Raw genomic sequence first — 27443 nt, forward strand, 5'->3', positions numbered from 1 at the left:
TTGAGATTTCCATAGTTTTCCAACAGTTTCATTAAGTTTGGTAATGATATCCTCGGGTTGGAAATGTAGAACAGAACATCATCTGCATAAGCTGCTATTTTATGCTCCTCATCTCCAATCTAAATACCTTTTATGTCTACTCAATTACGAATCGTTGTTAACAAAGGCTCCAAAGACAACACAAACAGCAGTGGTGATAAGGGACAGCCCTGTCTAGTTCCGTTATACATTTCAAATGGTGCTGAGGGAACTCCATTAATCTTCATTGTCGCCGTTGGATGATCGTACAATATTTTGATCCAGTTAATCATCGTTGGGCTCAGTCCTAAAGCTTCTAGCGCTTTTATCATAAATCCCCAGTCTACCCTGTCAAATGCTTTTTCCAGCATATATTGACAGGAGAAGAACTGGGGAGCTACCATGTCTTATTTTATTAAGCACAAGGAGCATTCTTACACCATTATCCCTTCCTTCTCTACCTGGGATTAATCCTACTTGATCAGCATGTACCCATTCTTTCATCATAGCTTTCATCCTGGATGCCAGTATTTTAGCAAATAACTTAGTATCGGGATTTATTAGAACAATTGGTCTATAGCTCGAACAAAGGGTTGCATCTTTCCCTTCCATAGGTAGAACAGTAATGGATGCGAAAAGAGCTTCCCTTCTCATCCCAAAATCCTTTCCCAATCCATTCATATATGAACATATTTTTGTTATAAGTTGTTCTCTAAATTTTTTAAAGTAGCAGGTTATAAAACCATCAGAGCCAGGACTTTTACCTGAAGCGGATTCTTTTATTGCTTTACTGATCTCCTCTGAAATTGATTTTTCTAACATCCCTAATTTTTCTTCTGCTACTCTGGGTAGTCTTGCTTCCCTTAGATCACTTATAATCTTTTCTTCTCTGTCAGATTCTGTTTCCTGTGTACTCCTTTGGTTTATAGAATATAGTGCGCTATAATATTTTTGAAAACCTTCACGTCAATGCAGAGTGCCCACAGCATTGCCCCCAATCAATGCAGAGTGCCCACAGCATTGCCCCCAATCAATGCAGAGTGCCCACAGCATTGCCCCCAATCAATGCAGAGTGCCCACAGCATTGCCTTCAATCAATTGCAGAGTGCCCACAGCATTGCCCCCAATCAATGCAGAATGCCCACAGCATTGCCCCCAATCAATGCAACTTGCCACTTACAAAAACTGGTGAGAAGGTAGCTTCCTTAGTCAATAAAAAAGGGGCAAAAAATGTGGGGAAAAAGTAAATAACCTTTTCAAAGCATTAGCTGCCAATTAAAGCCACATTAACATTTTTAAAGCTTACAAAAAAAATAAATCACATACACTTTTCCTTTCAGTATTCTGGTCATTTTCTATAGGTCTGCCCTTTTCAAAGATGGACTTCAATGATTCTTTATCACTCTTTTGAGTGCGCTTCACAGCTTCTAAGTCAGGAGGATCCTCTGTTGGCAAAGGCTTTTTTGGTGCCCCAATGCAGAGTGCCCACAGCATTGCCCCCAATCAATGCAGAGATGCCAGCGTTCCCCCCGCGACCCCCCCCCGAGACCCCTGCACTTACCTCACGGCAGCTTCTCGTCTTCAGTCCCCGCGTATCATCAGTCCTCCCGCCTCCTCCTCTGACTTCGACCTTGGGGTGGGTTGCCTTTCGGCCAATCAGAAAGCGGGAGGACCCACTCCCCGATTGGCCAGGAGGAGGATCCGTGTGACAATAGCGAATTTTCATTCGCTATTGTCACACAATGGGCGGGCTCTCGGGCGCACTGCTCACTACCTTCACACAGCTGCGCGGTCAGAAGTTGTGCTGCGCCGGACCGTCAATTAGACTGTGCAGCCGCGCATACGAGCAGCTTAAAAGGGAACATTGGTTTCCGGGTATCCTCATGCTAATTGATACTGGGGCATGGTCTGAAATTGAAATTATCTTGATATTCGTTTTTTCCACCAGCTCTAATAATCTGTGTTCTATCATAATATAATCAATCCTAGAGTACCATGTACGGGGAAATAAAATGTATAATCCAAAGATTTCGGGTGTTGAGCCCTCCATATATCTATCAGTTGGCTTTGATATAATTTCTTTTTGATCTTATTTAATGTACTTTCTTTTATCCCCCGCACACGTGATGTACTATCTAAATTCGGGGGTCATAGAAAAATTGAGGTCTCCTGCCATAATCACACAGCCTTCGTTGAAGTCCATTAGTTTCTTCTAGGTATCCTGGGATTTTATTGGGGGCTATAAATATTTGCTAGTGTGCAGTCTATTGAATGTAGCCTTCCTTTTAAAAACAGAATTCTACCCTTTGAGTCTACCATCCTCTCTTTTAGGGTAAACTGTGTTCTTCTGGCTACACCTATAGCTACTCCCTTCACTTTTTGTTGACGAGTCCCTGTAATACCAACTTGGATGTTCTTTTGAGTTTAGCTTTATTTTAGTCATGAGAAATGTGTGTCTCCTGTGGGATTATCTCAGATTCATATTGTTTCATTTCTTTTAATATTTTTTTCTGGTGTATTCAACCCCCTAACGTTGTAGGATAAGAGATTAATTGCAGTCATGTCTGTCTTCCCCTCTTCCGTTCCTCTCATGTTTGTTTTTCTTTTCTTACTTCTTCCCTTAAGGCCCCATTTAGGACCGGGGAAGGGAGAGGGGTGGACAGACCTGAGGTAACCCCTGTGAGACCCAGTGCATTAGTCCATCTGTGCAAATTAGGCGCCCCCCCCCCCCCCCTCTCAAATGATCCCTGCCTCCTTTCCTTCTCCAGACTCCCACCCACCTTCTATAACCCATGTATTGGGAAACTTTGGCCCTCCTCTGGCCTTAAAGTTGAAAGCAGGATCCACCATCTTATTAATTCCTGCCTATCAACTCTCTATCCTTGAGGTTGAGCTCTGTCCTTGAACCCAGCTGGATCCGCCGCCTCTTTTCCTTAGTGGTGAACGATCTGAAACTGGCTCGGCTCTTGCGATCCCCTTCTTAGTAATTTCATACCATTCAAATCATCTTCCCTCTACCCATCTCTTGGTCCCCTCTACCCCTTGCCCCACCATATCACCCTGTCCTTTCTTTTCCCCTCCCCCTCCCTATCTCCTTTTGTCTCGGTCTATTTTTTCTTTATTGTCGCCTTCTTCTTTGAAGTGCCAGTGCTGTTCTTCCGGACTCTGCTTGTCTCTTCTTGTCCCAGACCAACCTGGCAAATCAGGAATAGGTATATCCAGTTTCTTGCAGAAATCCTCCAGGTCTTCAGGGAATTTTAGTGTAGCTGATCTACCCTCTTTCCGTCCTATCAGGGATGATGGAAAACCTCAAAAAAACTGAATATTGTGTGTTCTAATTTGTTCCAATAATGGCTTGAGAAGTCTTCTTCTTGCCCATGTTTCTGGGGCTAAGTCTGCGAACATTTGGAGTGTTGCCTCTTCATATTTCACCGGGTGTGAATCTCTCAGCTTCTCCCAAATTTGTTCTTTATCTGAAGTTGTGGAATCTTACAATTAGGTCTCTTGGAGTTTCCCTTGCTATGTTTTGGAGTTTTCTGATCCTTTGCACTCTCAATCTTTAGGGTCTCAGATGTTGTTCTTCCTAACATTACATTACACTTTTCAAGTCCTCAGCCTGTGATGTTTCTGGCAAACCCCGGATTCTCAGTATTTTCCTTCCATTTCAATTTTTGTAAACATGTTTGTCTGCTCAATTAGTAAGTTTTTCCATCTAGCACAAAACACAAGGAGGACAACGCATTGACTCACCACTTTTATCTGCAGAGTCCTGCCTCCTTAAATCTTTACATCCATATATCGGGGGAGTTCTCTTTATATTTCTTTGGCTCCCTCTTGTGTTGTCCTTTTCCTTCTTTAATGTGGTGGTATTGTAGCCTTTTGAAAACCTGACCATAGGACCGTTGAGGAGTCCTATGCCCCCAAGGGCTGTCTATATGGTGGGTGGTTCCCTTGTGGCTTCAGGCTTATAGTTTTCTTTGTGGCTGCCCAGTGGGGCTGGTGCAAGGTGGCTAGCAAAGCCGCAGCTTAACCTGTCGCTGCATGTGGATGGGGAATTCCTCGAGCCTACTGCCGGCTTCTTGCTGGCGCCATCTTCAGGCTTCTCCCTCAAAGGGCGCTGGCATTTTGTTTAACACTCACAGTGCAGAAGTCAGGCCCCGAATGACAGGGCCATGAATTGGTAGTGTCAGGCTCCACACAAAATGTAGAAATGCTGAAGCGCTATAAAGATGAGAACATGTAGGTGCTCATCATTGATGTACATAGAAGCCAGGAGACAATGATAGACCAGCTGGATTCCATGAAAAATTGCTGAGATCAAGCAGACATTCAGGACTTTGAGATCCTTGAAAATATTCTGCCAAGGGAACTGGGACAATGACACCTTGAAGCAGAAGACCTGATGAACTGTGCGATGACACAGGACTGTTGGAAATGAAACTGAGGTGGTGGCAGGGAGCAAAACTCTAGTTCATAAGCCTTGGAAAACCACCTCCTGCCCCCAAGATGCAAACTGTCTAAGTGCACACAAAGGTTAATAAAGTCACCACGCTCTGAAAAGCAGGAGCACATCTGTACACACAAGACTGTGTCATTTTTTGAGACGGATAGAGCTTTTATTGGTGGTATTTAATCACCCCCGATGCGAACAGGGTTTTGGGACGACGTCAATAGACATCCTCCCAGAACTAGCTGACTGTGCAATCGGCAACCTGGCACCTGGAACTGCATGTCCCGGGCGTCGGGCAACAGGAATTGCTCATGCCCGGGAAAAGACACAATTTCTAGGAGCCATGGCGACCTGGGATTTGTCGAGCCCTACTGCTTTGAATGCAGGAAGGAAAAAAAATACCTTCTGCATTTACAAACACTTTACACACTTTGTAGTACAGGCTATACTTTATAACCAAAGGAAAAAAATGAAAGCACAGATGGGTAAAGCCAAATCAGAATTACACCAGAAATGCCTGAGCTCACCAACAGATGGCATTGTAATTACAGTATCTCGCAAAAGTGAGTACACCCCTCACATTTTTATAAATATTTTATAATAACTTTTCATGTGACAACACTGAAGAAATGACGCTTTGCTACAATGTAGTGAGTGTACAGCTTGAATAACAGTGTAAATTTGCTGTCCCCTCAAAATAACTAAACACACAGCCATTAATGTCTAAACCGTTGGCAACAAAAGTGAGTACACCCCTTGTGAACATGTCCAAATTGGGCCCAAAGTGTCAATATTTTGTGTGGCCACTATTATTTTCCAGCACTACCTTAACCCTCTTGTTCCTTGTTCATGGAGTTCACCAGAGCTTCACAGGTTGCCACTGGAGTCCTCTTCCATTCCTCCATGAGGACATCATGGAGCTGGTGGATATTAGAGACCTTGCGCTCCTCCACCTTATGTTTGAGGATGCCCCACAGATGCTCAATAGGGTATAGGTCTAGAGACATACTTGGCTAGTCCATCACCTTTACCCTCAGGTTCTTTAGCAAGGCAGTGGTAGTCTTGGAGGTGTGTTTGGGGTCATGATGTTGGAATACTGCCCTGTGGCCCAGTCTCTGATCATGCTCTGCTTCAGTATGTCACAGTACATGTTGGCATTTATGGTTCCCTTAATGAACTGTAGCTTCCCAGTGCCGGTAGAACTCATGCAGCTCCAGACCATGACACTCCCACTACCATGCTTGACTGTAGGTAAGACACACTTGTCTTTGTACTCCTCACCTGGTTGCCACCACACACTTGACACCATCTGAACCAAATAAGTTTATCTTGGTCTCATCAGACCACAGTACATGGTTCCAGTAATCCATGTCCTTAGTCTGCTTGTCTTCAGCAAACGGTTTGCGGGCTTTCTTGTGCATTATCTTTAGAAGAGGCTTCCTTCTGGGACTAAAGTCATGCAGACCAATTTGATACAGTGTGCAACATTTGGTCTGAGCACTGACAGGTTGACCCTCAACCCCTTTAACCTCTGCAGCAATGCTGCCAGCACTCATACATCTGTTTCCCACAGACAACCTAGGGATAGGACGCTGAGCATGTGCACTCAACCTCTTTGGTCGACCATGGCAAAGCCTGCTTTGAGTGGAACCTGTCCGCTGTATGGTCTTGGCCACCGTGCTGCAGCTCAGTTTCAGGGTCTTGGCAATCTTCATATAGCCTAGGCCATCTTCATGTTGAGCAATCATTTTTTTTTCAGATCCTCAGAGTTCTTTGCCATAAGTTGCCATGTTGAACTTCCAGTGACGAGTATGAGAGATTGAGAGCAGTAACACCAAATTTAACACACCTGCTCCCCATTCACATCTGAGACCTTGTAACACTAACAAGTCACATGACACCGAGAAGGAAAAATAGCTAGTTGGATGTAATTTGGACATTTTCACTTAGGGGTGTATTCACTTTTGTTGCCAACGGTTTAGACCATAATGGCTGTGTGTTTATTTTAATGGGACAGTAAATTTACACTGTTATACAAGCTGTACACACATACTTTACATTGTAGCCAAGTGTAATTTCTTCAGTGTTGTCACATTAAAGATAAGAAAATATTTACAAAAATGTGATGGGGTGTACTTACTTTTGTGAGATACTGTATATTTGTTTTTGTTTTTTTAATAGAAGGCTGACTTATCTTGAACAATAGTGAACAGGAAGTGAAGCCAATTTTATGCGTCATTGCTTTTCTGTACTACTTACCTGGTGTGTATCTGGAGTCAGAAGCTCCCCAGCCGCCACCAAGGCGCAGGGAGTTGTTATCCCAGGCGGAAATGGGTGGCTTCTGACCAGTAAGCCCCGGGGGAGGTCTGGACGGAGCACTGATATTTTTAGATGGCAGAGGGACTTTCCACAGCTCATGAGCCAAGGATGTGTTATTGACGGAACCAGGAGGCCAAGTAGGTTTAGGATCACTGTTGCGAACTGTTGAAAAAAAAAAAAAAAATTAAAAAAACCCATAAGCCATTTGAAGTTTACTGAAGTCAGTGGAGCGTCAACTTTTATTCTAAATAGACCAATACTGCTGCAAGCAGACATGTACCTGAAGTGCTTTGTGCGGTACTGCTGTGGGAGACATTGTAGGCATTGGAGGCACGAATGGATGACCAGGCACTATTTGAAGGCAGCGTGGTGTTAATAGATGAGGATGACCCTAAAAACAAAGACACTTATTTTTAATGCATATTACAAGACATGAAAGCAGTGCTGCACAAGTCCAACCCCCTGAACTGAAACTGTGTACCCCAGGACCATCCCAAGACATCTAAGTGTAGGGAAGGCCGCTTTTACTCACCACTATTTCTGTCCCTGAGGTGGTCCACACCCCGCACAGTATTAATTGACAGATTATTGATGACACTGCCAGGAGTGACATACGGGTCAGTTTCTGGGTCAATGTTTGGATATCCTTTCCATGGCTCACCAGGACGAAATTCTGAAAAAAAGCATTTGAGATCTTCAGTACATCAGACATGAAAGAAAGAGTGAACCTCAAATGCACCAAAGCCTGGAACAAATCAGAAATGGACCCCCTCCAATCCTAGCTTACTGCACAAATAAAAACATAGCAAATTTATCCGATGAATGACTTAAAGCAAAATTCACAACTACCATTTGACATTTTTCTCATAAACTCTTGGTATCTGCAGTCACTCATAGTCCTAAAGTAAAACAGACTATAGAACTCCGCTTAAGATTTTTTAAATAGCCTCTAAAGGAAAATAAATGTAAATTTTGATATGTAATGTCAGAAATAGAGAGGGCTACCAATATGCAAATTAGCTGATCTCCAAAATCAAACAAACAAATTAACTTTAAAGTAGTAGAAACTTAACTTATAAAATATATTTATCCAAATATTTTCCCTACAAGGTAATTTCATAATATGCTAGTATGCATTGCATACTAGCACATTATATAGACTTCCCTTAGAACTAAGCCCTCCAGCGGCGTGCTGTCACCGCTAACAGAGCTTCCATCTTCACCGTCTTCCTTCGGGGCTCGTAGGCTCTGGCCGCTTAGATGGCCGAGCCGCGATGATGTTGCATGTGCATGGGAGTATCCGCCGTGGCACAGAGCTCTGAAGGAACGGCATGAGTATGCCATTTCTTCAAAGCACGTGTGCCGGTGACGTCACCAGCTGCAGAGACACTAAATATCCCCTAAACGGTCCACATTTAGGAGATATTTCTTGTGCCTACAGGTAAGGTTTATTATAAGCTTACCTGTAGGTACAAGTGTGCAATGGGAGTTCACTACCTACTTAAACTGGAAACCTCTAATGACACAAATACAGAGGCTACCATCACTAAACACTTCTGAAAATGCTAGCTTCCTGGATGTCATGCGCATTTATTGGTTTCATTACTCTGAGACCTTGAACAACTATGGTCCTTTATTACGGTACTCTGGGACCGGAAACAAGTATGCACACCAGTAGTTTTGTTCCAAGTCAAAACACTGTTGCTAGAGACAGCCACACAAATTAGCATTTTTAAAAAGCAGTCAGCAACAGCAGTCTCCGAATCGCTCTAAACATAGTTTTCCTTTAAGGCATCTTTCACACCTGCGGTATGATTGAGTCCGCCTGTCCTTTTTCAGGTGGACCAGATTGTCCCCCCCCTTTTCTCCTCTATGGAGCAGCATGGACACGTACCTGCTTACATCTAATCTGCTAAAAACAGATGGATGGGGGATCTGTTCTTCTGTCTAGGGGACTGGATTGGATGGCAGTTGGGTGTAACTAGACAGGTGGTCCATTTATATCGGACCACCTATAGAGAACAGGCTATGTCCGTTCTGCATAAGTGGAGCGGACATGGACCACTGTCATCTGTCTGCTAGGCAGGGATCAGTGGACAGAATCCCCCACTGAGCAAGTGGTGGGGTCGGCTGCGTGTGAAAGGGAGAGTCCTTGTATTGCTGTACCTGCTTTCATTATTTCATCACCATGACTGACAAATAAAGCACAGCGATTTCCAGAGTTCTTTAAAGAAAAACACCAGACAATGGTAGTAGTCTCTCACCCGGTGGCCAGCTGACACTGCTGGAGCCATTTGGCGATTTGGCACTGGGCCAGCCATCCCCTATAGATCCTGGAGGGCTGGATGGAGAATTACTGCTGTTCATGAATTCATAGGAACCAAATGGAGAATCTTCAAGCCTAAAGCCACTAGAAATAGCACCTGTGAAGGGAACAAAATGTCCTGTGAGATGCTGAATGTAACCCAACCATAGGTAAAAGAACTCTGGCCACTCAACATCAGCTGCAGAGCTTCTCCACAGGAAGTCACTTACCATGTTTACTGGAGTTCTGGTCCAGTGAAGTATTAGGAGACATGCTGTCCACTGTAGTCCATTTCCTCAGACGGGACTGTGGTTCTTTCATGCCACCATAATCCATATTTACATTCGAGTTTAAGCCTAGAACATCGAGCAAAGATTAGAATATGCTGTGTAGATTTTGAAACAAATAGAGGAAATGGCTAACAAGAGAAGACCAACACTGCATCATGGAAGAACGCTCTTGACAAAGCAATATACACTTTATATTATGAGGCACAGGTAGGCTGGATGGCATAGTAAAACCTTGGTTAGCAACCTAAAGGGCTATTGAACTGCTTTCTCTACAATTGCTGGCCACGACCATCTTGGTTTTCATGCCATACAGGCCACTTACCAATAAAATATTTTATATGTTTTGACAAGCACAAAATCAACTCTCTTCCCCATTATACAACTTCCCTATTTTTCGCCTCCTTTATTATTATTATTCCCTTGTTTTGGTCAATTGTGCTTTTTTAATCTATAAAATGTATAGGGTATTTTGCTAAATTAACTACTTGCCTACTGAGGCAATTTTTTACATTTCTTAAAATCTACATTTTTTTGCTACAAAATTACTTATAACTGCAAAACATTATATATTTTCTAGAAAGCAGAGGCTCTGGAAAACAAAATGATTAATATGATACAGGATTTAAATGGTGCCAACAGTCTGTGCAGCGCTTTATAATAGGACATACAGTACAGTTAAAATACAATTTAATACAGGAGGAATAAGATGATGTCTGTTGCACTTTATGCCACACGAAATTTGCGCAACAGTTTATCAAATCCAAATTTTAAGGAAAAAATACACCTGCGTGTGTTTTCATTTACACACTTTTTCTTTATTGCTATCACAAAGGGTGAACAAACCCCTTGTGATAGCTGTGGGCAAGTGACATGGTCCTGGAAAGCTGATCCCCCAGCTCTAAAAAAACTGTACCAGACTCATATCCTGGCATAACCCCTTGCTGCCCAGGCCATATTTATATGTACACTGGGCAGCAAGCAACTGCTCTTAAAAGCATATAGTAAGTGCTTGTATGCTCTACATATTTCTGTATTTGAAATGTTGTAGTCTGCGACAAAAAACCCTCAGACATCAGTAAAAGCTTTGAAAAAAATAGGTTAACCTGCCCATTCAGGGCAACATGATAGTGCCTCCTAAAAGCCTTCATCCCCAGGACACCATCCATGTAAGCTCTAGTACTGAATGCACTGGAGCTTACCAGGGTTGGTGACTACACTGCCCTGCTCATGTGACAATGTCTGGATCTGTCAATTGTCCAAAACAGTTAAAGCATTGTTTAATGGGCAAGTAAAAATACATCGCCAGCACACCATGGATCCATAATCAAAAGGTCCAAACATTACATTTATAAGATGCACCTGTAGCTACTGCAATGTAAACATTTGGACTACCGAATATGGATCCGTGGTGTGCGGATGACTTAGGTTCTTTTTTAATGCAGATTCCAGTCAACCTGCTGGCAGCTTCTACAGCACCTACCTACTGCAGGGTATGCACAGGAATGTGTGCAATAAAAATATATCAAGTTATATGGGGAAGGTCACATGCATGCCCGGAAGAGAAAACAAACAGGGCACAGAGCAAGAGATGCAATTTGTCTTACTGGGGATTGGCAAAGAGTGTCTCTTTATGGGGGGGAAAAAATGTCCTAAAGTCTCAAGTGACAAATCCAATCGGTACAAAGCAAGCACCTAAAATGAGGTTTGAATAGAGCTAACTGAAAACAAAATGATGTAGAATGAAATGTTCAGCTACTAGGGATTCTGGAACCACAAAAAAGAAGATCCTTTAGAATCCAGGTGTACTGTATAAGGGTATCTGCACCAGAATCTGAGAAACACTGAAGACAGTTTAGGCAAATGACCTGTAATTTGGTAACCGTACATGTCAGTTATAGCTCCTGGGAAGAGTGTCTACACGGCATGCACACTCCATTTCAATATGGAATTCAATGGAGAATAAATGAAAGAGAATGCACTCACCTAATGGGAAGCCATTGAAAGTGTTGATGGGTGATGGGACTTTGGGAAGTTCTGGGGTCGAGTGGGGCAACACATTTTCAAGGAAGGACTTCATAGGAGGCTGGTGAAGCATTGATTGCTGGGAAGGAGGAATAGCTTGCTTCATCAAAAGACTGGGATCAAGCTGGCGGGACTGTTGCATACCAAGAGATCGGGCCTTAAAAAAGGAGTCATTATTAGACATATGATATAGTAAATACATTACAATGAGCATACATTTCATGCTCATGAACATTACAAGCTTGTGTCTTTGTACGGATTCACTGGGCCATGCAGAAGAGAAGCTACTATGCACAGATCCTAATATTTAAACTTTCACATGAGTAATAGAGCCACAAAAATCGATAAACCTTGTAGGCCTTACATATGGAACATATGACTGAAAAAACAGCAAGTTGCCCTCCTGGTAACTAGTGTCTGCTTTAGATTCTTAACTGGCTCAACATGTAAGTGAAAAGCCAGTTCATTAGGATAGAAGTATACAGACAGGTCACAGTCACAGGCTGCATACAGGAGGTCATGTGAGGAGTGGGAGGCTTCCACAGAACCCTGGAGTTCATCTGGTTAGTCAATATAGTTGTAAACATTTTTAAACCTTCCCGTCATGAGAGAAAAAAAAGAGATACTGTTGACAATCTTCTGAAAGCGCTACAAACTTGGCTGTCATGCCAATGCCTGGGACTTTGATACTTTGACTCAATGCCCTTGAACAAGCATGGAAGTCTGGAGTTCTGACTTCACCTGCTGCATGCTATTAAAGCGTATGTTTAGCCAATCTATTTTGTTTTTGTTGGTTTGTTTCTAATAGTGCAGGGAATAGTTAAAAAAAAAAAAAAAAAATCAGAATAATTTTTTATGCCGTTCATTCCATTTGGGAATTTTTTTCTTTACTTGCAGATGCCAACACAGCCACTTTATAAAACTTTTGTAAAAGTGTGCGCTGACGACCAGGTGGCTGCCTTGCAAACCTGCGTCACTGACACCTGATGAGGGAAGGCCAAGGAGGCACTGAGCGCCGGAGTAGAATGCGACTTGACAGGGAAAGGAGTAACCTGACCCCTGATAGAATATGTCTGAACCATCGTTTGTCTGATCCATTTGGAAATGATCGCAGAGGAAGCGGACAACCCTTTTCGAGATCCGTCCGTGAGCACAGAGTCTGACTTCTTGAAAGACTCCGTAGCTGCCAGGTACACCCTAATTGCCTGGACCACATCCAAGGCATGCAAGGCAATTTCCTTTGGATGTTTAGGCCTGGGACACAGGGAAGGCAACAAAATGTCTTTATGCAAATTAAAATCAGAGACAACCTTTGGAAGGAAAGACGGACAGGGGCAAAGAACCACCTTATCTTTGTGAATCACTAGACCGGGTGAATAAGATAACGCCACCAGCTCTGACGCCCTGTGCGCAGAGGTGATAGCCACCAAAAAAGCCTACCTTCTGGGACAGCGTAAGCAGGGGATTCTCCCAAATATTTTCAAAGGGAGGGTTCTGTAGAGTTGAAAGCACCAAATTGAGATCCCAAGGTGGCAACGGAGCCCGCACTGGAGAGAGCCAAATGTCGGTCACCCTAAAGAAAGGTATGCACCAGGGAGTGTGGCCAAAGGTCGTTGGAAGAAGACAGCCAAAGCCGACACCTGGCTATTGATGGTACTCGAGGCCACCTTCTGTTCAACTCCCGTTGAAGGAAGGTTAAGATCCAAGCCATGAGAAGAAGCGAGGATGAACCCCAAACGACTCACACCACGCATTGTACGTCTTCCACGTACGATGGTAGATCTTCCTAGAAGTAGATTTCCTAGCTTTCAACAATGTAGGAATCTCCGATTCAGATAAACCCCTATCCTTTAGCACCTGGCGCTCAACAGCCAAGCCACCAAAGCGAGCGACTGTAAAGCAAGATGGAAGAGACAGAGTTGTATTTATCCTCGCTCTATCAAAACCTCTTTGTGCTACCTTCATACAACATTTACCAGATTCCTGTTCCCATACTGGACTTGGAAATTCATTCCATCTTAAATATCCCCCCACCTCCACTTGGTCTGGGCCATGGCATGCAGTGATCCTCTGCTGTAGCTATCTATCTGATTGTGTTTGTGGATTGTCCAATGTATTGTGCAACATATGATTATCGACTGAGTATTAGTTAACAATATTCTCCAGAAGCGCGATAGCGCAAAACATGTAGAGAACATTATTGTGTACAAGTGAATCCACCGCCACCGTTGGAAAGGATATCACCATAAACCCGCTATTGTATGGCTCTAGTTATAGAGCAAATGATTTTTGGTTGCGTTTAGCATTTTGTATGGTGTGGCATGGTTGGGGTCACTTATAACTACTCGAGTCCTTCTCGTTGCATAACATTTTTTATACAACAATGCTTTTTTGTATAAGTATCTTTAAAATGTTCGTTTTTGATACATTTTTTGAATAAAAATTTAAAGTTTTTTACATCATTGTGTCATGTGGTTGTGCCAGTAAAGTCCACCTTGAGAATACCACTCTAGACTTTTTCCCCTAAGATGGAAGATCGGTCCTTGGGACAGCAGATTCTCCCTGAGTGGAAGCTTATAAGGAACATGGGTGACCAGCTGCACCAGATCGGCTTACCAAGCCGGACAAGGCCAGGCTGGAGCCACTAAGATGACTGTAATCCCTTCTGCCTCGATCCTGCGTAGAAGTCTGGGCAGAAGCTTGAATGGAGGGAAGGAGTAAACCAGCCGATACTGACCCCACGGGGCCACCAGCGCGTCTGTAGCGTCTGCCATAGGATCCCTTGACAGAGCCACAAACCTCTGCAGCTATCTGTTGAGCCGAGACGCCAAACAGATCCATCTTGGGGGTGCCCCACCAGAGACACAGCTGATTAAAACACCTCCGGATGAAGGGACCACTCCACTTGGTCCAACACCTGCCGACTGAGGTAATCCGCCTGCCAATTTTCTACTCCGCGAATGTGTATGATGGAGAGGACTGGAACGAACCGTTCTGTCCACCTTAGAATGCCGGCTACCTGCAGAGCCACCAGGACACTTCTTGTTCCCCCTTGGTGTTTGACGTAAGCCATGGCATTGTCCCATTGAATGTGCACTAGACAATCCTGAAAATGATCTGTCCAATGATCCAGACACAGTCTGATCGCTCGGAATACCAAGACATTGATCGGTAGTCTGGACTATTCCAGCATCCAGATCCCGAGCAGAATGCTTGCCGAGGACACCTCCCCAGCCTAACAGGCTGGCATCAGTGATGACCATTGTCCAATACAAGGGGAGAAAAGATTTTCCCAGCTGAAGTGCCAGAGAATGAAGCCACTATTGCAGGGACTCCCTCGTTCCCCGACTCAGCCCGGATCGGATTTTCCAGAGACTTCCGAGTCTTGTCCCATTTGGTTAGAATCTCCCTTTGCAGGGACCTCGTATGGAACTGTGCAAACGGAACTGCCTTCGAAGGTAGACACCATCAGGACCAGCACCCATAAGCAAGTGCGGAGGGACGACCATCTGTTGGACAGTAGGAGGCGAATTGCAGCCTGCAATTTTTGGAGTTTGTCCAGAGGAAGAAGCACTCTGGCTAAGGCCGAGTCAAGAGTCAGGCCCCGATAGACCAGCTTCATAGACAGAGACAGAGCAGACTTCTAAAAATTCAGAATCCAGCCGAACTCCCGCTGAGTTCATATTGTGATCTCCAGGTTTTCCACCAGAGCAGAGGGAGACTCAGATCGCAGCAAGATCGTCCAGGTAGCCAAGTACCACGATCCCCCAACGGCATAGCAAAGCTAGCACCGGGGCTAACACTTTTGTGAAGACCCGAGGAGCAGAGGCGAGACCAAAGGTTAACGCCACAAACTGATAATGCTCCTCTCCCACAGCAAAGCGGAGAAAACGCTGGTGACTGGCACATACTGGAATGTGAAGGTAGGCGTCTTTAATATCGATAGAGGCGAGGAAATCTCACTGATGCAGGAATGCCACCACCGTTCGAATGGATTACATTCTGAACTTCTGTACCAGCACAAAGTAGTTTAGCGCCTTGAGATCAAGGAGTAGACCCACTTTGCCTTCCTTCCTGGGGACTGTGAACAGGTTTGAGTAAAAACCCTGAAAACGTTTCAAAGTCGGAACCGGGACAATCAGCCCTTGAAGGAACAGGTCTTGTACTGCCCCAAACAGGCCGTCTGGGGACTGGCGCAAGTTGGAAGGAAAAAACGTTGCCCGGGGGGGGGGGGGGGGGGGGGACAAGAGCGAAACTCGATTTTGTTGCAGGACCGAATGACTTTGTGGACCCACTTGTCTTGCACCAGGAAAGTCCATGGATCTGGAAACCATCAAAGACACCCCCCCACACCCGAAACGGGTGAGGGCGCACCTTCATGCTGAAGGAGCCTTATCCACAGGTCTGGAGAAGCCCGATCTAGGCTTGCCAGATCAGGTTAGTTTGGATTCTCCCAAAGAGGCCCTGAAAGGCTTCAAGCCCTCGTCAGTCAACCCTGAGCTGAGAAGGTAGGCCCACGTCTACGACGAGGTTCCTTGCCATTAGTAGCCTACAGAAGAAAAGTACTCTTCCTACCTGTGAGACCTTTAATGATGTCATCCAGGGTATCTCCAAACAGGCGATCACCTTGGAAAGGAATATCAGTCAAGGCCTTTTTGACGACTGATCCAACGACCAGCACACTTTAGCTAAAAGACACGTCAAAGGACCACTGCCAAAACAGAGATGCGAGCCATCAGGGGAGCCGCATCCAAAGAGGCATCACAGAAAAACTGCAGCCTCTGGACCAGCTGGTCTGTTAGCTCGGCAAAGGCAGGGGGGAGACGTTTCCCCTCCAGGTCACGACGTAAGAGCTTAGCCCATTCGGTCAGAGTTTGCGGGCCACAGCCTCTGCCTTCCGGTCAGTGAGATCCTTAAAGGCCAGGGACTCTTCAACTGGAATCATGGTTGCCTTGTTTAATCTGGAAACCGGAGGGTCCACCACCCAGTGGCACAGTCTACTTCTTAAGAGGGGACGCCTCATAGGGGTAATGCCTAGTAAAGCGCTTAGGAACCCCTTGGGGACGTTTTGGTCGTCACCACCCTTTAGCGACAATCCTGTCAAAATAGGCAGGGAAAGGAAACACCTTTGCTGCTCTGGATGGCTTGTGAGTGGCAAAGGGCCACTGCGCCTCCGTCGCACCTTCAGCTGCATCCTCAAGCTTTAGGGTCTCATGCACAGATACAATCAGTGCATCCACCAGCACCTTTTCCTGCGCGGTCTCAGACGTGGAGGAATCATCCTATCAGAGGTTTCCAGGCACGTGGTTGCAGACCCAGCAGGGTGACCGACGTCCGAAGGCAGAATCAGATTCAGGATCTGATGAGGCAGGGGAAGGCGGGGAAGGGAAGGCACTTTTGTGCTAGCCTGTCGCCCGCAGCCTCACAGAGGGAGGGGATCAGGTGAGGAAATGTGCTCCAAAGACTCCATGAGTCACTAGGGGGACCCCACAATAGGTGTAAAACACTGCAAAGGGACAACCCCCACCGTCCGGTCACTAGGCACAAGCATCAAACGATTCTCAGCAGAGAGGGAGAGGACACCATCAGGCTCACCACCCGAAACAAGCGCCTGCAGCTACCAGGATAATGCACTACACATGGGGCGATCAGGAAGTAAAATCATCCAGGAGTCAGCACCAGGAGATGGGGATTATTTTCAATGGCAAACCACAGCAAAATGTCAGCCGGACTACACAAACATGGCAGTTGTGTATAGCAATACACAGCCTACAACAAAATGGCAGCACCACGAGACATACTGGGACCCAGGAGGGAGACCAGGCCTCAGGGACAGATCCAGGCAGCATGGGGGGCCCTGGCAGGAGCCCCCACCAGGTACAACCCCCCCCTACAGTCGATCGTCCAGTCGCCCCCGTCCCCACCCCAGGAACAGTGGCCAGACCACACAAACAGCCCCAGCATATGTGGAGGGGAGGGACTCGGCAAGGGGGGGGGGGGGTGCCTGCAGGAAGGAGGGGAACCCGGGGGTCTGATCGTCTCAAGGACAGGCCCACGTCCACCCCAAAACCCCCTTGGGGAGAGGGGGGACAGCTACTCACCATACCAGGAACCAGGCGGGCACCGCTCCAGACAGAACCCTTCTCCATCGACATGGGGGGCTGTTGGCCAGAAAGGAATGCTGCTACTTGGGCCGAGACCCGGTCATATGTGTCCTCTCGAGGCGTTTAACTCCCAGGCCAGCCTCCATCTGGTGGGGCTATGTCGCAGCTGGCAAAGTGCGGAGCTGAGGTCTGTGCACACTCGCGGGCCAGACTGGGGTGACCACTGGATCTATATTATCTAGCCCGTCCCCCAGTCCAGCAGTTGATTGTAGATCTCACAGGAAAAATCCAGGAGAAAAAAATTTCTATATAAACATTTTGCCAGGACTAAAGATCAAAGCAAGGATCTAGGTCCTTACTCCTGACTAGGCTATAGCAGAGAGAGGGAGTATACCAACCGGGACTGCCCATGGGTGTAGCTAGAATTCTTTTCTGCCTAGTGTCCTACTCCTGTAGGGATAGTATAACCCAATGGTTATGAAGATCGGGAGCTGTGTCCGTCAATGAACAAAGAGAAAAAAAAGAAAACACTATTTGGACAGAGGGTGTAACCCTACTATCTAAAACTATAAAAAAGAAAATAGTTTTTGCCTAGAGATACACTTTAAAGCCAGATACAAATCAGCTTTATTTAGAAGATCAACAATGCTAACTTTCATATTTGCCCTCATGACAGAAAACGTCACATATTCATACAGCTATTATAAAGTCATGAGAAATGTACATTCACCTACCTGTTGTTCCTGCTGCTGGCGCCCCCCTGTGGGCATTCCTCCTCTTTGATTCTGCACTTTCTGCTGTTGAGCCAATAGCCGCTGAAAAAAAGAAAAAAACAACATGAACATGCTCAAACATCTACAAAAGGTTACTAATGCATGTAAAAGGGTATAATGAATAACTTGTAGGGGAGTCAACATTGGGTCTGAGAAAAAAAAAAGTGATTTTTGACCTAAATTTATCTAAATTAATTTCTCTGATGTTCATTGATGGACACAGCTCCTGATATTCTTAACCATTGGGTTACACTGCCCCCTACAGGAGTAGGACACTAGGCAGAAAAAAAGTCTGGCTATGCCTATGGGCAGTCCCAGGGGGTATACTCCCTCTCCCTGCTATAGGTACTCAGTTTTGTTACAAGCAAAGTCAGGAGAATAATAACTCCACAGAGGGGTGGGTGCTGTGTCTTCAATGAACATCAGAGAAATGGATTTTACGGTAAGACAAAAATCCCATTTTCTCTTTCGTTCATTGACGGACACAGCTCCTGAAATTCTTAACCATTGGGACGTCCCAAAGCATTGTTAAACATGAGGGGTGGGAGCAGCAAAAAAATTCTCAAGGCAAAACAGTAGCCAACCAGGTAGCAGGAGCTCAAACAAAACAGCTGGAGCCCACCTGAAAAAACAATACACCCTGAAAGAGGATCAGGTCCTCTCAACAGCAGCCTGCAAAACCTTGCGGCCAAAAGAAGCATCCCCAGATGCCAACACATCCACGACCAGGTGGCAGCCGTGCAAACTTGCGTCACCGATGCCTGATGACCAAAAGCCCAGGAGGCACTAAGTGCCCTAGTAGAGTGCGCCTTAACAGAGAAAGGAGGGACCTGACCCTTGATGGAATAGGTCTAAATCAGTCTGTCTGATCCATCAGGATATGGTCGCATAGGAAGCGGACAAGGCCCATCCGCGAGCACAAATAGTGAGTCTGACTTCCTGAAAGATTCTGTAGCTGCCAGGTACACCCTAACTGCCTGGACCACATCCAAGGTATGCAAGGCAATTACCTTCGAAAGTTTAGGTCTGGGACACAGGAAAGGCAACACAATGTATTCATTCAAATGAAAATCAGAGACAACGTTTGGAGGGAACGAGGGACAGGGGCGAAGAACCACCTTATCTCTGTGACTCACTAGGTAAAGTGAACGACAAGATAATGCCGCCAGTTCCGACACCCTGCATGCAGAGGTGATAGCCACCAAAAAGGCCACCTTCTGAGACAGCCTAAGCAAGGGGAATCTCCCAAAGATGCTCAAAGGAAGGCTTCTGGAGGGCCGAAAGCACCAAATTGAGGTCCCAAGGCGGCAATGGAGACCACACTGGAGGAACCAAATGTAGGACACCCTAAAAAAAGGTACGCACCAAGAAGTGTGTGGCCAAAGGTCGTTGGAAGACCGCCAAAGCCGACACCTGGCCCTTGATGGTACTCAAGGCCAATTTCTGTTCAAGCCCCCATTGAAGGAAGGTCAAGATCTGAGCAACCGAGAAGGAGCGAGGATGAATCCCAAGAGATTCACACCACACAATATACGTCTTCCACATACGATGGGAGATCTATTCCGGAGTCACTAAGATGACCGGAATCTCTTCTGCCTCAATCCTGCACAGAAGTCTTGGCAGAAGCTTGAGAGGAGGGAAGGCGTAAATCAGACAATACTGACTTCAAGGGGCCACCAGTGCGCACGAATTGCAGCCTGCTATTTCCAAAGTTTGCCCAGAGGAAGGAGCACTCTGGCTAAGGTGGAGTACAGAGTCAGGCCCATATAGTCCAGCTTTGTGGATGAAACCAGAGTAGATTTCTGAAAATTTAGAATCTAGCTGAACTTCCGCAGAGTTCGCATAGTGATCGCCAGGTTTTCCACCAGAGCAGGAGACACTGCTCATAGAAGGAGATCGTCCACATAGCCCAATACCGCGATCCCCCGTTGGAGTAACAAGGCTAGCCTTGGGGCTAACACTTTTGTGAAGACCCGAGGAGCAGAGGACAGACCAAAGGGTAAACGTCAAAAACTGATAATGCTCCTCTCCTAAAGCAAATCGGAGAAAATGCTGGTGACTGGCATATATTTGGAATGTGAAGGTAGGTAGACATCCTTGATGTCGATAGAGGCGAGGAAATTGCCCCCTGACGAAGGGATGCCACCACTGTGCGAATGGACTCTATTCTGAACTTCTGCACCCGCACAAAGCAGTTTAGCACCTTGAGGTCCAGGATTAGACACACTTTGCCTTCCTTCCTGGGAACTGTGAACAGGTTTGAGTAAAATCCCTGAAAATGTTGCGAAGTCTGAACCGGGACAATCACCCCTTGAAGTAACAGGTCTTGTACCGCCCCAAACAGGCCCTGTAAGTGGTGCGGGGACAGGAGCAAGTTGGAAGGAAAGAACCTTGCCGGGGGACAAGAGCGAAACTCTATCTTGCAGCCGGACTGAATGACTTTGTTGACCCACTTGTCCTGCCCCAGGGAAGTCTATGGGTCCGGAAACCAGCGAAAACGTCCCCCCACCCACCATATGGGTGAGGACGCACCTTCATGCTGAAGGAGCCTTGTCAGCGGGTCTGTAGAAGGTCGCTCTCGGCTTGCCAAAACCAGGTTAGTTTAGATCCTCCAGAGGAGGCCCTGAAAGGCTTCGAGCCCTTGTCAGTAGACCCTGAAGGACAAAAAAACTTGCAGGTCAGCCCCCGTCTGGTGGGGCTATGTCACGGCCGACCTTGCGTGAAGCTGAGGTCTACGTGCACTTGCTGGCCAGACTGGAGTGACCAGTGGATCTAGATTATCCAGTGGTCCAGTCCAGCAGTTGATTGTAGATCTCACAGAAAAAAGCCAGGAGAAAAAAATCTATCTAAATATAAAAAAAAAATACCAGGACCAGAGATCCCAACAAGGAACTAGGTCCCTACTCCTGACTAGGCAGAAAAAAACCTATAGCAGAGAGAGGAAGTATACCCCTTGGGACTGCCCATAGGCATAGCCAGACTTTTTTTCTGCCTAGTGTCCTACTCCTGTAGGGGGGCAGTATAACCCAATGGTTAGAAAGATCAGGAGCTGTGTCCGTCAATGAATGAAAGCGAAATATATATTTTTGAAAGCATTTTTACTTTACAGCATTTCTTCACACCTGGCTAAAACTTTTGCACAGTAATGCGGGTAAATAAGTACTGAATACGTCACTATTTGTCTAGGAAAATATATTTCTAAAGGTGCTATTGACATGAAATGTTCACCACATGTCGGTAACAACCCATGCAATCTATACATACAAAGAAACCAAAACAAACAATTCAGAAATTAAGTTATGTGTAATAAAATTAAATGACACAGGGAAAACATATTGAACACCTGAAGAAAAAAGGAGGTGCAAAAAGGCATGGAAAGCCAAGACACCAGCTGGAATCTATCAATAATTAGAAAGCAATCCTGCCTCTTGTCATTGTAAATTAATATCAGCTAGTTCAGTCTCAACTGATTGGCTTATAAAAAGGTGTCTAATTACCAAGGTCTCACAAGAAACATCTCATGATAGGGAAAAGCAAAGAGCTTGCACAAGACCTTCGCAAACCCATTGTTGCAATACATACTGATAGCATCGGTTACAAAAGGATTTCCAAGATTCTGAATGTTCCAGCAAGCACTGTTGGGGCCATAAGATCATTATTTTACCAAAAACCGGCCACGGCCAGGTGCTCCTCCCAAGATTTCGGTCAGAGAGCGGACATGGACCAGCTGACCGCCTGTTCATCAGGGATCACCAGATAGATTCTCCGCTGAGAAGGCAGACTCCAAAAGGAGCCCGCCTATGCAGAAGGGGCCCTAAAGAGTACAGCTTTGAGCATTTGCAGAATAACTCCGCACAGGCAGCCTCCATGTTTCCTTTAGGCAACATAATTTCCTTTAAGCAAGCAATACATTTGACAGTATTAGTCCATGTTGCAATACATCGTAAACAATAGATCAGAATGATGTGGCAACGAAACCACCAGGTAATGCCAACAGGACCCGGCCTGCAGATAGTACTGGCTTCATATATTTAACAAAATCTGGCAAGTCCTATATAGAAATTAAAGCAAAAAACGTACTTGCAGCTGGGAAATCTGAGTGAGCTGGGAAAGTTGACTTAGTTGTGAGAGTTGGTTTAACATGGCTACTTGTTGGGGGCCAAACAGTGGATGATTCATTCCCCCGTTGTTAGGCGGATACTTCAGTAAAGGAGGGACCTGTAGACAAAACATAATAAAAGCAATATATAAATCAATTTATTTTGAAATAACAATATCAGCATGTATGATAAATCCTCTGTCACTTATTTTTGTTCCTTTTCATCAAAGATCAAGAATATTTACCAGTCTGATAAGAGGCAAGTCCAATCTTCACTCACTTTAAAACCTACGACATCTTAAACATTTTCAGCACCAATTCCTAGGTGTGCTGAATACCTGCACCTAACAACCCAGCGCTGTGGTTCCACCTGCCAGGCCTCTCCACCACTACAAGACACAGTTGTGTAGTAGGTTCTGGTGGATGGAATTAGAGCACGGAGGAAGGGATCAGGTATCCAACACACCCAAAGTGTTTTTAATGCAAAAGAATCTTCGGGCGTCGTAGAGCTTTAAAAAAGCAAAGATAAGACTCGCCTCCTATTGAACTGGCAAGCATTTTTGACCTTCTGTTGTGACTTTAAAAAAAAAAAAAAAAAACTAGTGAAAGAGGGTGGTACACCCGATTATATTATTGGACAAATGATCATCAGTTGTTTTTTTTTGCATGCTAAACGCCATACTGAAAAATAAGAGGTTACTCAATTAACGAAAATTCTCATACAACAGAATACAACTTTGGAAATTATGTAATATATTGTATGTTCGGTCCAAAAAATGTTGTGTTTGTTCCCTTGAATGATTTCTGGTAAACCGTCATTATTGGCTCTCTAAAGCTGTGTACTAACGGTCAGAATATCATACAATCATGGTTTCAAGGTTTGTATTTCTTGAAACCATAACTTGAAAAAAATCCGGATTTATTCCGGTGTATATAACAATTTCCCCAAAGTAAGGAACCAGCTGGATAACTCTCACTGAAAGTGTTATTAAACCCAAAACCAAAAATGTTCTATATTGCAGCTCACCACTTTTTTCCCCTAGTGATCTGGCCAGTAACACACTGTATTATAAAGACACCATTCTGGATGAATGAGCACAGGAGGAGGCGAGCAGAAGTTAGAAGTACAAGCAGATTTAAATACAGTAAGAAAATTAAGCTAAAAACTCCAACTAACACTTTATCAGTTCCAGTAAACCTTTTTTTACCTTTTGGGATAAAGGTTTTACATAAATAAAAGCTAATCATTGTAAAGCACCTGCTGGTGTTATATGGTTTTTCTTATGAAATGAAAAAGAGATCCCTCCCGCGCTATCACAAAATCTAATATGAATAAGTGTATGGGTGAGGTTGCTGCTATCACTTTATAGCTTATCCTTAGCCAGAGATGTGTTCAATGTTAAATGTAGTGAAGCGCTACCTCTTAAAGATGTAGAACTATGTATAGTCACAAAAGTAAATATAAATGACTGTGTACTGTGTGATACACATCAATTCAAAAAAAGTGCATCCATAAAAGTGAAAAGAAATCACATATAATAAATAGGAACAGTCAAACACACAAAATCCGATATGTGAAATACACACAACAATGTGCTCAAACAATATTTATATATATCCAACATGTTCACAAATGATGATGTGAATATCCAATCAAGTGCTGAGTCCACATACAACAGTGCCAAAATGATGATGTGAATATCCAACCAAGTGATAAATCCACATATAGCAGTGCCAAAAAATGCAATATATAAAATATATATAAATAGTGCCTAAAATTAAATAAATAGGGATATAAATGAATGTCCCTTGGGGTGTATTCGGTGAATCCCTTCACCAATATATGACCAGAGGTATGTGATGGTCGTCTTCGTTAGAGTGCCACCAACCCAGTGCTCACTAGCCTCTCACCTCTTTTTCTTGTAATAAGCTTCTTAGATAAACTGGATTCTTTGGGGAGTCCTGGATATAGGTAGCCAGTATGACACAGCTCCTGTCACTATGTGATTGTTTATTACACAACTCCACCCATATACCAACTCGTATTGTTATAGACGTCACTTCCGCTTCCGGGTACGCTCAGTCTCTTTGGGCAGAGACGGAGCGTGCCCGGAAGCGGACGTGACATTATACCAATACGAGCTGAACGCTCGTAACATTGCCGTTCATAGAGATTTGGAATGTGAGTCTTTTTATGCTTATTTTTAATAAATTATTGGAAATACTACACCATGAGAGTATTACTTCTATCCCCACTCCTAAGAGATACTATGGATGGAGTTGTGTAATAAACGATCACATAGTGACAGGAGCTGTATCGTATTGGCTACCTATATCCAGGACTCCCCAAAGAATCCAAAGGTGGAGTTGTGGACTGTATTTTATTAATTTTACACAGCTGGGGTTTCAGCGATGAGGTCCACATTCTGGTTGACCGGGCACTCAATGTTGTGACAGATGCACACAACTGATGAAAGCTTGACAGCTAGAAAAGAACCTACCTGAGGGGGCATAATATTAGGAGGCACTTGAGCACGGTGATTAGGCTGAGATGAGTTGAGTGCTTGTGATTGAGGCTGCGGGCCCCGAGCTTGTGCTGCATTGCCAACACCAAACATATTGGGATTGCCATTCTGTAAAGAAAAAAAAAAAAAGTGAGTTGGCAATAAATGAAATACAGCTTATTTATTAGGTTCTTATACTATTGGATCTGCATCCCTTGGATATGCATATAAAGCCATGATAAGTGCTTATTGTAAGTTCACTTTCAATTGGTATTTTCTACATTAAGAATTCCAGCCAGAAGAGGTAAAATGTCTAACATTTATTGCAGTCACTTTATTGTTTTTATCTGTGCAACGAACCGCAATATTGGTCTTTTTTTTGTATTCATGGGGCGGACCAAAAACAAACAGATTAGACATGCAGAGAGGCTTTCACACTACAGAGGTTTCTCAATAAAAGATGATTGATGTCCTGTACACATATCCAATAGGCAGAGCACCCCTGGCAGACTCACCTGTCTCACAGAACTGACATTTGGCATTGCCAGCCCTGTGAAAGAGCCAAGGGATTGAGTAGGTAGTGCACTATTTAGAGGGGGAAGCTTCATGTTCTGATTGGCAAGAAATTGCAGATTTTGGGTCTCTTCTGCTACAATGCCATCCTGAAGAGGGGCGAAGTAGAAAATGAGTGAAGGGCCCGAAGTATGTGGAAACAGGGTGTGAGCAGGATCCCGGAGCAAAAGCACAGAGGAAGGCAGCATGGTGACAGTAGGGAGAAAGGCAGAAAAAGCGCTGGTTAGTGCCATTGGAAAAGCAAGATGTCACACTAAACAGAGGGGTGACTACAGCGAGCAGTCATGAATGATGAACAGTTAAGAGTCTACTAGGGGACAAAAAAGCCATATATGAACAAAAACAATCTGTTTGAATAAGGCTGATTATGATTTATGTGAGGCGTTGCAAAATGCTTGTCGTGGACAGAGGATGAAGAATACAGAATATGTCCCACATACAGAAACAGCTCTAGGGTAAGTTGTGGAGGACTTAACCTTCTTTTCAAGGAATATACTCACCTTATCGAAGTAAGGATTGTGATCCATGGAAGACTCTTTGGAAAGGTGTCGAGGACCAGGGCCTTTCCCAACCACCCTGCTGTAATCTGAAACACCAAAGCCCGATTTTTCCATATCCAATCGCTTGTCTGGCAACAGCCCTGCATATACAAACATAATAGTTTATGCCTCCATGTGCAAAAAGAGAAACCACTTATAAGCCATCAATAAAGTTGAATGGAAGAGGCATTATTGGCTGTTTGAGATATGTACAATATGACATATGCAGGCTACAATTTTACAATACATGCACCACCCCCCATGTTTGGTCTCAAAACGGCAAGAACAGAATAAAATAAGTTTTAACTTAACTGTAAATTTCATACCTTGCAGTACAGTACAGGTCACAGGAAACATTTATACACCATGGGTTATAGCTGCGTACCCTTCAAGTGATTGGACACTGGCAAGATTTTGAGCATATGCCTGCACAGCCGCATCATCCATTCACAGAGTTCTGTGAATGAACTACATTTCTGTCGGCAGATGGCTTGTAGTTCTCAATGAACCGTAAGGGCACTGGTGAGCGTCCTTGTAGTGTATTGATTCTTCCTGCACTTTAGTAGCTGTGTGCCTTTAGGGAGGTATGGGCATACAGCTGTACTGAAGCCTGTCATTGCATCCTCTGTGCCTGTCTTTGCTATCAGAGAGATCGGGGTCACATCCTCTGAGTCTGCAGTAAAAGCGGGACCTGCAGCGGCAGAGTCTTCATCTTGTAATTATCTGAAGAGAAAGGACTAAGCAGAGAAGGTTTTTTTACTCGCCTTGCATTCAAGCGCAACCTCCACCCAGGACACAAATGACTCCAGGACCACCCACAGTGTGTCCTAAGGCAAAGGACAAGAGGATGGGGGTGGGGACTAGACCAGGCCTGAAAGAGAGGAGACCCTGCAGTAGTGACCAACCCAAGAAGTACCTGCAGCCTGCCACCAGCGCCAGAGGAGGGGGGGAGGCTTTAGGGGAATACTTACCGGTATAGCGGTTGATAGTGGGTAGAACTGCCAGGACATCAGCACTCAATGAGAAGCTGTCGGCCAAAGAAATACTTTGACACGAACACAGGTGCCCCATCATACGGCAAGGGAAAACTTGCTGGCCACCCCAGTCAGGATGGGGCTGTTGCAGCCAACCCCCACATGTAGCTAGGGGTCTGCATGCACTCGCTGGCCAAGCTGTGGTGACTTACTGGCTCTAGATTATCCAATCTGTCGCCCTGTTTGGCTGTTGCGTGAAAGTCTATGCGTAAAAGGAATTCCAGGAAAAACAAATAATAAAAGGAGAATAAAACATGGAACTAAGCGATCCAGGAAAAAAAAAAGTATGCCTATCACAAAATAGGGGGGGGGGGGGGGGGTGTCAGGGTTTGATTACTAGTTAGGACTGCCCAAAGGTGGTGCTCTTTTCTGCCTGGTGTCCTACACCTAGCACTATAACCCCTATGGTCAAA

General features: G+C 44.8%; 1 protein-coding gene across 5 annotated transcripts in view; it reads right to left on the bottom strand.

The window, feature by feature from the left end:
* Nucleotides 1–27443, bottom strand: part of TNRC6A (trinucleotide repeat containing adaptor 6A) — a 191944-nt gene that overhangs the window by 11437 nt on the left and 153064 nt on the right. For 4 of the 5 annotated variants that reach the window (XM_082261069.1, XM_082261070.1, XM_082261068.1 and 1 more), the window contains 11 exons: nucleotides 25958–26097; nucleotides 25400–25546; nucleotides 24882–25013; nucleotides 22362–22499; nucleotides 18243–18323; nucleotides 11366–11561; nucleotides 9323–9448; nucleotides 9052–9210; nucleotides 7320–7460; nucleotides 7068–7178; nucleotides 6728–6949 (listed from right to left, as the gene is read on the bottom strand). In XM_082261069.1, the coding sequence (XP_082117195.1) occupies nucleotides 6728–6949; nucleotides 7068–7178; nucleotides 7320–7460; nucleotides 9052–9210; nucleotides 9323–9448; nucleotides 11366–11561; nucleotides 18243–18323; nucleotides 22362–22499; nucleotides 24882–25013; nucleotides 25400–25546; nucleotides 25958–26097 (1593 nt within the window). The remainder of the gene's footprint in view (nucleotides 1–6727; nucleotides 6950–7067; nucleotides 7179–7319; nucleotides 7461–9051; nucleotides 9211–9322; nucleotides 9449–11365; nucleotides 11562–18242; nucleotides 18324–22361; nucleotides 22500–24881; nucleotides 25014–25399; nucleotides 25547–25957; nucleotides 26098–27443) is intronic. The other variant, XM_082261071.1, reaches the window with a different exon arrangement.

This window comes from Pelophylax lessonae, assembly GCF_965119305.1.
Source record: "Pelophylax lessonae genome assembly, chromosome: 6".
Lineage (NCBI taxonomy): Eukaryota > Metazoa > Chordata > Amphibia > Anura > Ranidae > Pelophylax > Pelophylax lessonae.